Consider the following 15,901-nt stretch of genomic DNA (forward strand, 5'->3'; position numbering starts at 1 on the left):
GTGGCGCTGCAATCTTTGGCTATGTCTTGGGCTACTCAAATATTTTACGTTTTTGATACTAAATTAACTTCTGAAGTAAAATTTTTTATTGTTTTTATATTTTTCAATATATTTATTTTGTTTGTACAAAATATAAAAATAATTTTTAACGATACAATAGTCTTCGTTAAGCTTAACATTGACAAAAATTCAACGCAAAGCGACATGCAACGGAGAAAAATTTCAACATGGGATAGGTTAATATATTTTTTCGTACATAATCAGTTATCCGAAATATCGATTTTCCGAACAACCCCAGTCCCCAATTGAGTCGGATAATCGATGCTCTACTGTAATGGATTAGAATTGATGTAACTTCTGTTAGCAATTTGAACATATGATTTTTGAAAGTAAGTTTGGTGCAAAAAACTATCAATAAACTAGTAAAAATCTCTGGCTATCAGACATGGAATTTTATGGCAATTTTGTAAGCCTATTTTTAATAAAAGAGCATTGTGGACCATTTTTATGCTAATTTTCAATCTTGCAATGATTATGGATTGACTATCTGGTCAATGGCTGCACCTTCACTTTACACAAAGTTACTTCTGCTATTATAAGATATACATTTTGTTAAAAGTAAGGTATAACCTGTCTTTCACTATTGACTAATATTGCTAGAATTCACCTGGGCTTCCCATCTTTCAGAGAATTAAATATTTTGACTGGTTAATATATTACAAATGTTTTAATGGTCTTATCAAGATTGGCTTTCACTCCAAATTCCATTGAGAAAACTTTGCTCACTTACTTACATTTTTACTCTTTTTCATCTAAATATATCCCAATCATCTTTCTTTTATCATATATCAAAAGCCTTAATAATGTTGATGAATTTTTATATTTTGACCTTCCCAATTTTAAAATATTTAAAAAACCACTATCTCTCTTAAAACACAAAAAAAACAAAGGGTTTATTTGTTTTTATGATATACAGGGAGGTGTAAAAGTAGGTATACAGTTGAGAATCTGAGAAATACAAATGTTTGGTGTTTATTATTATTATTTTTATCGTCTTTTATTAGTTTTTATTTTTATGTACAAATTAAAATCTTATGTTTTTTCTTCTTATTTTCTCTGTATGTTTTTTCCCATAATAACAAACTGTATACCTACTTTTGCACCCCCCTGTGTGTGTGTTTTTGTAGGTGGAAATCAAATGTCTAACCAGACTTTCTGTAAATTTAATGAAATAAAATTTTGGGGGAAACTTAAAAAAATCTTTTAATTTTAAGTTTAGAAAAAACAAAAATTTAAAAGATGTTAATTCTGTTGCTACTAGGAAGAGAGCATTTTATTTTAAAAAAAGGAAAAAAGTGGCATGCAAAATAGATTGCTAATTTTAAGTATGGCCTTAGTGGAAGAGAGTCCATTGGATAAGATGTAAAGACACAGGAGATTGCTGTACTTGGATGTTGGAAATATAAAAGGGTGTGCAATATAAATTTACAAAAATATTTTACTAAAGTAACTATAATTTACAATGAATACAAATGCATAAATTGTTTAGGCAATTTGTCATTAAGGTAAAAACTGTTCATGCATTTGCAATAATTGTAAATTATATTATAATGCTCTCAGAGTGTTCATAGTTGTCAAATGTGACAAGTAGTTCTGTTAGAAACAATGACTGTGTGTTTTAATTTATAACATTTACCACAAATTGAAATTGTAATGTCTGATCCATTTGTTTATTTTTTTTTAGTAGGAAGGTCTACAGCCTAATTGTGTAATGAAATATTTCTAACATGCAAAAAATAAAGTTATGAAAACTGATCAGAAATCTTTTGACAGTGACACACTTATGGACTATTTATTTGGTGTTTATTGAGACTACTACTACTACTACAACTACTACAACAACAACAACAACTACTACTACTAAATTAAGAAAGTTTTTAAATTTTGTTAATGGGAAACATGTATTCCATTATAGTGTCTACATAAAGGTTTTTGAGAACAGGAAAAGTATATCATTTTGTTTATTGTCTGCAGAAAATAATGTCTACTTAATTAATAGTCCTGTTACTTTACTGAACTGGGAATTGTATTCAAAGTACAAAAGGTCCACTAAACCAAGGTTCCATTGTACACATTATATACATACAAGCTTCGAGTGAAAACAAATCTCCGAGATGTTACATAAATTAGATATTTGATTATTTGTTTTAAAATGTGCAAATTCAGCTAACTCTTACCTCCTATCTATCATTTGATAGCATCTCTTTAACCAGCCAAAACTTGGCATATTGCTTCTTTGAGTGGCACCATGTAAATATATTAAAACATAATCTTCTGCTACTAACTGATCAAGGGTGACAAGCACATATCTGAAAATTTTAAAAAGTATTTAATATGTTGTTAATATTTTTAAAATAAGTTTTAGCAATAAAACTTGCAGAAATAGATTATCCATGACATAATCATAATCTCTCCTACTTCTATCAGGAAGATAGCAAGCACTGAATACAATTATAGCATTTCTCGTTGATCCAAAATAACCTATAAATAAAAAAAAAATACTTTTATTATTTTTTTAAATATATATATATAGAAATTAAGCTAATAACAGTTTTTGCCAAATGATGACAGCTTCTCAAATTTGGCTATAACTTTCTTTGTCTAATTTCAAATACAAATGCAAAAGCGAAAAAAAAGTACAGAAACTACATTGTAATTTTATAATAAGTCCAAATAAGAAATACAATTTCAAAATTTAAATTATCTATTATTAACAGTCAAATGATTTGTAATTATTTTAGTGGACTGTAAAACTTTCAAATTTTAATTTCAAAACTAAACTGTTCCAGAATTTTAAATTTCATTACTGTAATTAACCAAAGAAAAAATTCAGTTCACTGATGCTGATTTAAAAACAGTACAAATATAAAGTCTCCATCACAAAGAAATTATTTCTCTTCATATCTGGTGAAATTTCAAGCTCTGTGAAAGTTAAAAGGCTGAATAACAAAAATAACAAAGTAAGTCAAATATGATGTTTCATTTTACTAAGTCAATTTGGCTACAACTTTTCAGAAACAATTAACCAAATAACAACTTAATTTGTAGCTTTGTGGCCATCGGCCATATTGTTACATTTTATTTTTTTCATTTTAGTTTGTAAGATAGTTTTTAATAGTTCCTTATTCCCTTTGTTCTCAGTCTGTCTAGAACTTTCTTTTCATTTCCTTTCTTCCCTATGGATGAGATCATCAATTCCAAGAACTGAAGACAATGGACCACTAATCCCCAGAACTAAAGACAATGAGTTACCAGTTCCAAAAACTTTAAACAAAGGAGTAGCCAAGACCCAAGGGCTGATGAGAATAAAAAATGAGTTAGTCCGGACTGGGCCTTCGTGGTAGTCAAAAGAGAGAGAGAGAGAGGAGTGCTCTAGATCGGAGGTGACTTGTGACTGAATAATTCAGAGGGAAGGACATTTCGGTTACTAGGGATGAAAAGAGAACTCTAGGGTCAGCATTGGATTGAGGTCCCAACATTAGAAAGAGAGAGAAGATATACATCGATATATAACTGTGAAAGTCAAATCGGTGATCATCCAGTGACCATGAGAAAATCCCAAAACCCCGTGTATTGTGATCTTTCTTCTTTCCTGTCTACTGTCTCATAGAATCTGCTATGCCTTTAGGTATAAGTTAGTGATTAAGAGATTTTAGTTTCTGCATGTGTACTATTGTCGCAACTTTACTTGTGGTACTAAACAACCGATTACTATGTATAATGTAAATTTAGTGGAGTGGGATCCAATAAGAACCTAGTTCATGAGCAGCAAATAAAACATTTGTGATTATAAAAAACTTTACTAAGTATTCTTTGTGCTAGTCTATACACATGTCACTCACAAACATTGCAGCTTAATCCCTAAATATATATAAATAAACGTCAATACCTCCATGAGAAAGAACTTTCTTGTATGGTTCAATAACTTTCATATCGATGTTTCTTTTTACTCCACCAACTATGCAAGTCTTCCAACTGCGTTCTTCTTCCAATTCTTCTGCAGCAGAAAATTCAGGTATTGGTTCACTCAAAGAAGAACCAGGACCTAAAAATTACATTCCATAAGGCAAAACTTACTAAAATCTACTTATAATTATCACACAGTGGAACCTGTGTGTTAATGGGTTATCTGGATCCTGTTTATCAAGATTATAAAATAATCCCTGTCTCAGAATTATGAAAGACAGACACAGAAAAATATATGAATGTGAAAAAATAATATTAAAAAGAACTCCTAAGTACAGTCTTGCTTCAGTGTAAAGTTATGTGTCTGTACAGACATAACTCTATACTGATTGTTGCTTACATGCTATGCAAGCTGATGCTTCGTAGCATGTAAGCAACAATCAAAAAAGAAGTCAGAGTTTTTGTTTCAGTTATTAATTGAAATGACATAGTATTCTAATTGAAATTGAATCTCTACTGTATGAGATATTAACAGTATAAAGCAAAAAACATATACTGTTGTAAAAATACATAAAATGTACAATAAATATATATGAACTTATTTATATATCATTAATGAATTTTCCATTTTTGACATTGATATATGATTTTTAATTATTTTTTTTATTTAAATTTGAAAAATTGTATAAGTATGAGAAAAAATGAAAGCAAACTTCTTAAATCTACAATGCAATTATAAAACAACTAAAAACAAAAGCTTAGAATATTTCAAATTTTACTTTTTCCTGTCTGAATATTATACTGTCTATAATGCTTCTGAATGCATTATTAAACTATTTTAATTAAATATTATAATTTATTGAAAAAAATAATAGAAACATTAGGAATGATGATGAAAGAAATAATATGAAAATGAATTTAATAGAAATTTTTGTAATAATTTCACTAGAAATTTATTATTTATTTATTTAATCTTTTAATAAAAAGGTATTTGAAAGAATATCAACATTAAAATCAATAATACATATTCAAGCAAAAAAAAAAATTGCTTTTAAATTTCACTTGTAGAAAATTGAAGAAATTATGCCTTTTTCAAATGAAAAATTTATTTTTTGATAAAAGATATTTGATAAAATAAATATACTTTTAGTATCATCTTTATATAAACACTAAGAAGTTCAAGGAGTCAATGCTTACTTAATGTTTTTAAAAAGATAAAAAGTCTCATCTTCAGATCATTAATGTTAAAAAATGTATTCAAATTTTATTTAATTTCTATTTTGAAATGTCAAGTTTTGTAATTACTTAAAATTTTGAAAAAAAAAATCATTACAGACATGAACTGATGTTAAAATTTTAAACTCAGTGTATTTTTTGTTAAAGTTGCTAATTTAGATACAATTAGTTTAGTTAGTTTGATGCCACAGGATAAATGTAAATTTTCCCAAGTATAAAAATAGTGGATGAAATGATTTTAAAAAAGTTATACAAAACTTATTAACAGTTCCAGTTCAAAATTCTACTTATAAGGAATTTAAAAATATTATACTTACATTCAAAAACAGATTCGTTAAGTTCTTCAGGAGTGTCAATATCATCTGGTGTAATAAGATCATCAACTGGAGAAAAGACATCAACATCACTTTTATTACTTAAAGAAGAAAGACTCTTTTGATCATCATCATGTTCATCAGATTCTAGAATATCCCTGTTAACAGATATCTTCTTTTTCCGTAAATTTCCAACTGAATTAAGATTAATGGAGCTATCTGTAAAATTAACAAGTTACCATTATTGAAATTGTTAATGATTAGACAATTTTAGTTCATTTATATTTCAGGTTCTGAAGACAATGTATACTCAAAAACATTAAAAAATTTAGTAGAAGAGGTTAATTTTCATGCTTAAAAATATTGTTAATAAAATATGCTTAACACATGCACTACTTCTTCAAGAAATTTTTTTGTTAGTATATTAGATGGTTAATTTGCCAGCATTTAAGAAATGTTAACTGGAAAAAATAGTTATCATGCTGTTCAAATTTCTTTGAAATTTGATTGTTAAAATAAAATGACAATATAAAACTTAGTCACAGAAGAAAAGTGTATAGAATTGAAGACAACAGAAATTCACTCTTTCAAAACAATAATCATCAATGGAATGACACACCTCCTTGCAGTTTAACTGTTTTCTCCATTTCACTCTGTCCTTTAACTCTTGATTTTTCATTTATTACATTACCATTTTGATTATTAAAAACTTCAGAATTTGTTGCATTACTTCTCTCGTTGGCAAATTTAATATCTGTTTTATCCAACTGATTTAGTGAGGAAACTGATTTCACAGTTTTAATCTCTATTGATCCATCAGGATTCAAAATAGGTGTAGAATTTTGTTTTGAATTATTTCTAAATGTATCTGCTTCTAGATTTTTTACATTTAATAATAATGTTTGTTTTGATAAATCAAGAGAATTTTCATTTAAGGATGTGTCTGCAGATAACTGATCATTATTTGGCAAAATTTTCTTTAATGTTGTAGAACTTTTCACAAGACTTTCTTCAAAAAATGCTCTAATATCCCCAGAAGTAGGTGTAGTAAGATCACTTGGTGTTGTATCTTTAGTTTTTGCAGATCTGGATCTATCAATAATATCCTTTCCACTTCTCTTCTGATCTTCAAATACAGCTCTTATTTTTATGTCATCAATGACATCCATATTTAATTCATGTCTAGAAACAGATATTAGTTTTTTCTTATTTTCTAATGGTTGATTTTTTATGTATTCTAATGATTCAAAATTATTCTTTTCCTGCCTCAACATTTCAATAATATCATCATCAATAAACTCTGAATATATTTCACTACGTGTTACAATTTCTTCAATTTCAGCTGGACTAAGAATATCTTGTAATCTGCCACTTAAATTATAAATATCTTTTATTTTCTCCATGTCAAAACAAGATTTCACTTTATTTACTAATGCTGTATCTGGTACATCCTCAGATGCCTTTTCATCAAAAAGGAATCCTTCACCATTTTTTAATTTGTTATTTGATAATTTATTGTCTTTCTGAACATTTTGTGGGAATTGTTTTTCTGAGTCATTATCACTACTTATTGAAAAATCTTGAATAAAACTATCTTCTAAACTATTTGAAAAATTATTCTGGTTATTTATATTTGATCTATGTTCTATTATTGAATTTATCTGATTAACACAATGTTCATCGTCATCATCATCATCATCATCAATGGACAAGTCTTCATCACTGATTGAATATGCAGTATCTAACTTTCCAGTGACCAAATCATCTTCAAAATATTCCTCTTTGTCAGAGGAAAATGAATCATGAAATGATTGTCCATCTGTTGAAAACGGAATGTGTCGTAGCTTACCTGAAATTTATTTTTGAATATTTAATTTCAAACAGGATAATATTAAACTCTTGAAATTTTAATTTGTATGCAATTTTACTTAATCTTATTTTATATTCAAATTTTAAAACTTAATATTTTTATATTGAATAAACAATTTTAATAAGTAAAAATAAATTCTAATATAATAATAATCAAAATTATAGAGCAATATAAAATAATCTCAATCAATGTTCACACCACCAATGTGAAAATTACAAAAATTCCATTGTTTTATTGTACATGCTCACACAAATTTTATTATGATTGCATTATTAGTATAAAAATTATAGCAAATTTCTCAATGCCTAGTTACTTTCCACCCAGTGTATAGAATAAAATTCCATTATGCATAGTTCTGAAATAGCATTTAATTTTTTCAAATTAAAATGAACACATTTAATGAATTAATTTAATCATTACAAATTCCTTTTAATCTCCTTGCTTATATTCAGAGAAAAAATTAATCAAATAATTGAGTTCAAAATTTAAAATGGCAATTTTTATACAATATAATAAAATTTGGTTAAAACTCTTCTCAACCAAATTTTATATATACTTATATACAATTTCTGATATATAAAGATGTATGCTTAAAATCTATTAAATTATAAATATACAAATTTTACATTACTATTTTAAAAGAAAATCTATCACTGTTTAAAATATTAGTAATATATTTCTAAAACTTCATACTTAGACTACCAAATTATAATATCAGCTTAATAATTTTTAAAAATATTTTCTATATTTCCAAAAGAAATTTTAACTAAAAAAAATCAATTTTAACAGGAAAGATTCAATTGAAAAATTTTTTTGTAACATAACATTCAAAAGAATAAGTGTAGAATAATTCTTCATGTACAGTACTCATTTAATCATAAAGAAATTTTTACAAAGTTTAGTTATAAACAAAGATGTCTTAATGTATAAAATTCAAATAAAAATAACCAGTCTTTGATAATTGTAATAAAATTTAAAAATTTAAGATTAAATATTGGAAATTTAGATATGTGTTAACAGTTTTCAGGAATGCTTTAGATTGCTATATATAAAAATATAAAAAGTTATAAAATTGTGTACACAATATGATTAATTTGATAATTTTATATTTCTTAATGTATTAAGAATTATTTTTAATTATAACTAGTAGTAAAGTTTTTTCATTAAAAAAATTATTTCAATATTGCTTTAATTTCATTATTTTACAAAGTAATAAACTGATTTCCTAATCAATTTAATTACAGGACTTAAAAAAATCAAATACTGATCAATTAAATTTAATGAGATTATAGACCTTTTCATTATTTTTTAACAGAATAATTAATGTTCTAATATTTTTGGTTTTAATACAATTGCCGCAACTTTAAAAAAATTGTTAAATGCAAATTTTAATTTTAAAACTAATCTAATCAGAAATAGCATCTGACTGGAAACTAAATTCTATTTAATTCCAAAACTTTCTAAATTTTACATCAATGTTTTCTTTTGCATTTTAAACTCTTACCATATTCATTAATTTTAGAATTTCATTTCATAAAATGCTATAACTTTACAGTAATAATAATTTATTATATAAATAAGAATTACAATTAACATAGGAATTCCTCTCAATGTCTTCCTGACAGACCTTACTTCAATTTTTAATACCCAAACTCCATTGAACATATACACCTCAACATATATTTTTGGTTGATTTCATATTAGAAAATTTACATTTGTCCCAAACATTCAATACATCATCATTAACAATGTGGAAAAAAAAAATCTAAAGTTACATTCCAAATACAATTGATTAGAATATTAAAAATCATATGTAGACATTTTGAAAGCACAGAGAATGTCAAAAAATGGAATGTATGACTCAAGGGAATGGAATGGTGTCGGGATCACCAATTTTGATCACACACTGAAGATATAGGAACAGGAAAATTAAAGTTGAAAATTGCACAATAACAAAACCTTTAGGATTTCTATTATTCACAAAGACTGGTGGCTCAGTAGGGGTGTGCCAGTTTCATAGTCATGAGATTCAAATCTTGTTGATATCAAATACCAATGTGATTTTTTTATAAAACTAATTTTCAATAACACACCAACTGCCGTAAATCATCAATCTATAATTTGGCACTAATAATAATAAATCACAAATAAATTTGGCTCTAGAGTATCAGGTTTAGTAATGTTTATATGTATAAACTAATTTTCACTTTATTTTGGTATTTTTTAATTTATTATATTGTCAGTGAAAACTGATTTTTAGAAAACTACAAATGTACAATAAACAGGTTAATAAAACAATAAAATTGATCTGTTTCAAGTAATAATTCAATATCAAAATCAATTAAGAAAGGCTACAATATTTAAAAATAAAACATTTTCTGTATATTCATGTACAGTACTCTGGCAACAGTCATTGTTTAACCTAAATGTGTCTATAATTGCATCTTTGTTAAAGAATGAAAACATGACTTCACAATACTCATGCTAACACTGATAGCATAGAAATTTGTTCTGCAAAAGAAATCACTGCATGACAATATTGCAAAATTACATTTAAAGGATGTTTTTACATATTATGAAAGCATCCTTCAACATCAAGATCTAAATGTAGGTGAGGGTTCTTTATCAATTTTAGAAGTTGCAAAGGCAGGAGGAGGAAACATTAAACACTCTGATATTTTCAAATGTGATATAGTAGGCATGATTCTCCACCAAATTAGTTGATGATGGAAGGGTATTTTTAATCATTAATCAAGTTTTTCCAATGAAATGTGTAAATCATAATCTTATTTTAAAAATGCTGCATTTATTCAATGCGCACACAGCAAAAATGTTTGTTGTTTCACAAGCTTCTATGACAATTATCATCCACAAAATTGTGCTTCCAAAGTGCAATAGATTGAATAAAAATGTCTTTTAATTAACAAAATTGGTTTTGAATAATGACAATTTTATTTATATCTTATTGTCTTCCCAAGTAAATTATAAATGCAGTAAATATTATTTATGAATCCCATATATACTTGAATATTTGAAATAAATATAATAAATTTAAAATACCAAGAAAAAAGTGAAATCTTTATATACAGTTGACCCCTCTATAACACTGTTTTATATGAATTCCATGTTGTATGAGTCACTTAGATTTTACAAATACGTGAGCCATTTACAGCCTGGCACCCATATTTGTAAAATCTAAGTGACTTATACAACATGGAATTCATATAACCCAGAATTATCAACAATGTTATGGGGGGGGGTCAACTNCCACTGTATTTAAAATATAATACAACTTATTATATTCATAACTATAATAAAAGCCAAACTTCTTATAATTACAAATATTAAATCAGCTGAAAAAAATTAAAAATATACTAAATATAAAAATTTTCTTCATTTAGAACTATTTCTAGACAAAAATTATTTTAAAAATACATAATTATACAGTCATGTCTGTATTTGTTTGAGCAAAAAGAATTCATTGTTATGAATACACAGTATAAAGTAGAGATCTACCAGCAAAATAGTCTACTTAGAAGTTTTTATTCAATCTTTTATCTATGCCTATAAAATAATAGATTTAACATACCTTAATGATTTGAATTATTACATTAATATTTTGTTTTTGATATTTTCTTGAATGAAAACAAAAAATTATTCTAAAAATCTAACTTGAGATCAAAATTTGAGAAATAATTAATTAGTTAATTGAATGAAAAGACAAGGAAAAAACTAGTTAAAATTATATTAACTTAATAATTACCAACCAACTGAGTTATTTAATAATCAACTATTGGATTGTTCAGAAAGTAAGTTCAGTTTTTCTGTGCGGAAAAAAAACTATTTTTATAATAAATAAATATTTTATTGAATTATATATCGACTATTTTGGCCAAATACCTGTCATCATAGTTTCTGATAGTAGCATGATTTCACATTCATAAAAGTTTTGACTGTTGCTTACAAAAAAATGAATCCAAGTGATTTTTGACATTGTCATTTCAAGTAAATGTCTTACAGTTAAAAAAAAATTTGTATAGACCAGAACAAGTAATAATCTGAGTTGCTCAATCTGGCAAATATGGTTGGTGTGATAGCACATCCCATCTAAGTTATTCATTATTATTATTATTTATTGTACATATAAATCANTTCTAATATTTTTGGTTTTAATACAATTGCCGCAACTTTAAAAAAATTGTTAAATGCAAATTTTAATTTTAAAACTAATCTAATCAGAAATAGCATCTGACTGGAAACTAAATTCTATTTAATTCCAAAACTTTCTAAATTTTACATCAATGTTTTCTTTTGCATTTTAAACTCTTACCATATTCATTAATTTTAGAATTTCATTTCATAAAATGCTATAACTTTACAGTAATAATAATTTATTATATAAATAAGAATTACAATTAACATAGGAATTCCTCTCAATGTCTTCCTGACAGACCTTACTTCAATTTTTAATACCCAAACTCCATTGAACATATACACCTCAACATATATTTTTGGTTGATTTCATATTAGAAAATTTACATTTGTCCCAAACATTCAATACATCATCATTAACAATGTGGAAAAAAAAAATCTAAAGTTACATTCCAAATACAATTGATTAGAATATTAAAAATCATATGTAGACATTTTGAAAGCACAGAGAATGTCAAAAAATGGAATGTATGACTCAAGGGAATGGAATGGTGTCGGGATCACCAATTTTGATCACACACTGAAGATATAGGAACAGGAAAATTAAAGTTGAAAATTGCACAATAACAAAACCTTTAGGATTTCTATTATTCACAAAGACTGGTGGCTCAGTAGGGGTGTGCCAGTTTCATAGTCATGAGATTCAAATCTTGTTGATATCAAATACCAATGTGATTTTTTTTATAAAACTAATTTTCAATAACACACCAACTGCCGTAAATCATCAATCTATAATTTGGCACTAATAATAATAAATCACAAATAAATTTGGCTCTAGAGTATCAGGTTTAGTAATGTTTATATGTATAAACTAATTTTCACTTTATTTTGGTATTTTTTAATTTATTATATTGTCAGTGAAAACTGATTTTTAGAAAACTACAAATGTACAATAAACAGGTTAATAAAACAATAAAATTGATCTGTTTCAAGTAATAATTCAATATCAAAATCAATTAAGAAAGGCTACAATATTTAAAAATAAAACATTTTCTGTATATTCATGTACAGTACTCTGGCAACAGTCATTGTTTAACCTAAATGTGTCTATAATTGCATCTTTGTTAAAGAATGAAAACATGACTTCACAATACTCATGCTAACACTGATAGCATAGAAATTTGTTCTGCAAAAGAAATCACTGCATGACAATATTGCAAAATTACATTTAAAGGATGTTTTTACATATTATGAAAGCATCCTTCAACATCAAGATCTAAATGTAGGTGAGGGTTCTTTATCAATTTTAGAAGTTGCAAAGGCAGGAGGAGGAAACATTAAACACTCTGATATTTTCAAATGTGATATAGTAGGCATGATTCTCCACCAAATTAGTTGATGATGGAAGGGTATTTTTAATCATTAATCAAGTTTTTCCAATGAAATGTGTAAATCATAATCTTATTTTAAAAATGCTGCATTTATTCAATGCGCACACAGCAAAAATGTTTGTTGTTTCACAAGCTTCTATGACAATTATCATCCACAAAATTGTGCTTCCAAAGTGCAATAGATTGAATAAAAATGTCTTTTAATTAACAAAATTGGTTTTGAATAATGACAATTTTATTTATATCTTATTGTCTTCCCAAGTAAATTATAAATGCAGTAAATATTATTTATGAATCCCATATATACTTGAATATTTGAAATAAATATAATAAATTTAAAATACCAAGAAAAAAGTGAAATCTTTATATACAGTTGACCCCTCTATAACACTGTTTTATATGAATTCCATGTTGTATGAGTCACTTAGATTTTACAAATACGTGAGCCATTTACAGCCTGGCACCCATATTTGTAAAATCTAAGTGACTTATACAACATGGAATTCATATAACCCAGAATTATCAACAATGTTATGGGGGGGGGTCAACTGTATCTAGCATTGATACCAACAAGAACTGAAATACCAACCTCACAACTATGAAACTGGCACACTTCCCCCACCAAGCTCTGTAAATAAAAAAATTCTAAAAGGTTTTAAGTGATTGAGAAAATTAAAGTTGAAAATTGCACATTTAATTTTGAGTAGTGCACTTTACTGGTTGGCATATGTCAGTTGTTGGGAATGCACTACATCCTCACTGAATGTGATCAAGACTGATGACTCCAACATCATATCATCTCCTTATCAAACAGCTGGTGCAAGAGGAGGTATCGTAGCAGCTTACAAGAATACCTATAGCAGAAAGCCTAAACATGTTTTAATGTCACTAACAGTCAATCAATTCTCCAATTACAGAAGTGTCAGACATTTTAACTAAAAACACATTAATTTATTCCTTTTTTTATTATAAATTTTTGTCTGCAGTTTTAAAAAAATCCAGCAATGAATTGCTTAACTTTCCTGGCAACATCTGATAGTACCATCTGTTATCATATTTTATTAAAAACACTTTATATTTTTAATTATTATAAAAATGGTAAAAAGCCTAATTCTGAGGATAGGGATGGGTTTTATAAAAAATTGTAAATACTAATAACAAAATAAAATTGTCATTAAGTCTGACTGTACTGGAGAAACCCCCTTTATCTCCCCACTCCTCTATCTTTAAATCATCAAAATTTAATAGAATCAATCCCTCTAATAAACAAATCTCCCTGCAAAATTCCAGAAATTTTCAACAAAAAGCACAGGAGTTAAGCTTCAAACAGGGTGAACATAACCATAATTCCCCACAAACATCCATACATAAAATACCCAAATTTTTTTTTTGTATTCCGATGTTTCAAGGTGCTCTAATCCAAAAATATAAAAGTCTTGGGTGGTCATTTTTGACCAATCACCATACTTTTCCTCATATATAAACAGAGCCAGGAAAGTAAAACAAATCTCATTATTGTTAAGTACTATTTACAGTGCCATATTGTAAATATGATATTTGTAGTATGTGGTTCATAGATATTATCAAATGCAAAGCAACTGTTTGATGATCAGAAAGTGAGTTTGTGTTTTATATGCTTTTGGAAATTAGTTGGTAGTTTTGGATTGATAGTGTAATGCATAATATTTTTTCCCCTTTTAAAATAACAGAAAATAAATTTAGTTAACATTTTCTCCTAGAAAATCTGATTTTCAGAAATGGATTGATGCTAAGTAGAGAATTTCTCTAAATTACTTTAGAATGTGTGTCAAGTCATTTTTTTCTTATATTTTGCAATTCTCAGTGATTAAAAATTCACTGAGAATTAGGACAGAAAAAAATAAGAATCAACTGAAATAAAATTATATATAAGATTAATTTTAATTATTATAAAAAATTAACAAATTTAAAAAATACTTACTTTGTTTAGGATTCTGATCATTCTCCGTCTGAAAATCTCTTGATAAATTATCCATTTCTTTCTCATTTATTTGTTCCTGAAAGTAATTTATTAGGTTCTCTTTTATATTGTTAGATTGTCAATAACTTTATAAATAAAATACCTGAGATGATTGGGAGTTTTTAGCAAATTTTCTATATTTAGGGCTCTCTGGAAAATCAACAGTCTCAGTTGTATAGTTATCAGGTAATATATCCATAAATTCATTTATTTTTGCTGTCTCTCCGTATGATTCTTTATGTTGAATTTTTTCTCTACCCCTGAAAATGAAGTTTGTTATTTATCATAACTTATCACTTTATCAGAAAGAAAAAGCAATTACCTATCTTTGATAATTTCTGTTTCATTCAATAAATTATTTCCATCAACAACCATTTTATTTGCATGATTATCAGATGAGTAAGTAGTACTATCTCCTACAATATTCTGGTTCATACTGTTAAAAACATTTTTTTAATGAATATTTAGTGATAAAAGTAATGTACAGGTCATTTCATCTATGTTGGTTGAGCAAAGCACAGCATTTAGTTGGTATCTAAAGTTTCATAAAGTTCAAGAATCCCTTTTTGGTAATGCACAATACCCTTGTATAGAATTCATCAAACAATTGTTCTCTTCACTAAGTAAATAGATTGGCTCTTTTTACTGCACATTTTTACAGCCCAGTCAAGATTCATGAAATGAACTGCACACAATACGACAATGATTATACAGGGCTTATCTAAACTACTAAAACAAACTAACAGGGGTGATAGTAAAGATCAAAACAAGTTTGGTCCTATGAACTGGAGGGGGTATCTGATTTCTTCAGAAGATACAAGGGATAAACATTTGGTATTGCTGTCCATTTTGCTGCCCTATATGCATTGTGTAGGAAAGCAAAAGAAGGCACAGAAATTATTTGTGAAGTGCAAATAAAGATGAAAATGTTTCAAAATATAAAAAGATTTGTGTTTTAAATATCTACTAAACA

At 26.8% G+C, this 15,901-nt stretch overlaps 1 protein-coding gene across 3 annotated transcripts in view; it reads right to left on the bottom strand.

Moving 5' to 3' along the window:
* LOC111620187 (kinesin-related protein 7-like) overlaps positions 1-15,901 on the bottom strand; it is a 41,012-nt gene that overhangs the window by 10,475 nt on the left and 14,636 nt on the right. For 2 of the 3 annotated variants that reach the window (XM_023362075.1, XM_023362076.1), the window contains exons 3-10: positions 15,251-15,364; positions 15,032-15,188; positions 14,890-14,965; positions 6,136-7,365; positions 5,520-5,735; positions 3,950-4,105; positions 2,439-2,541; positions 2,238-2,369 (exon numbers count right to left, since the gene is read on the bottom strand). In XM_023362075.1, the coding sequence (XP_023217843.1) occupies positions 2,238-2,369; positions 2,439-2,541; positions 3,950-4,105; positions 5,520-5,735; positions 6,136-7,365; positions 14,890-14,965; positions 15,032-15,188; positions 15,251-15,363 (2,183 nt within the window). In that variant the 5' untranslated portion in view covers position 15,364. The remainder of the gene's footprint in view (positions 1-2,237; positions 2,370-2,438; positions 2,542-3,949; positions 4,106-5,519; positions 5,736-6,135; positions 7,366-14,889; positions 14,966-15,031; positions 15,189-15,250; positions 15,365-15,901) is intronic. The other variant, XM_023362077.1, reaches the window with a different exon arrangement.

The sequence above is a fragment of the Centruroides sculpturatus genome, unplaced genomic scaffold, assembly GCF_000671375.1.
Source record: "Centruroides sculpturatus isolate CEXI.00-Female unplaced genomic scaffold, Cexi_2.0 scaffold206, whole genome shotgun sequence".
Classification (NCBI taxonomy): Eukaryota; Metazoa; Arthropoda; class Arachnida; order Scorpiones; family Buthidae; genus Centruroides; species Centruroides sculpturatus.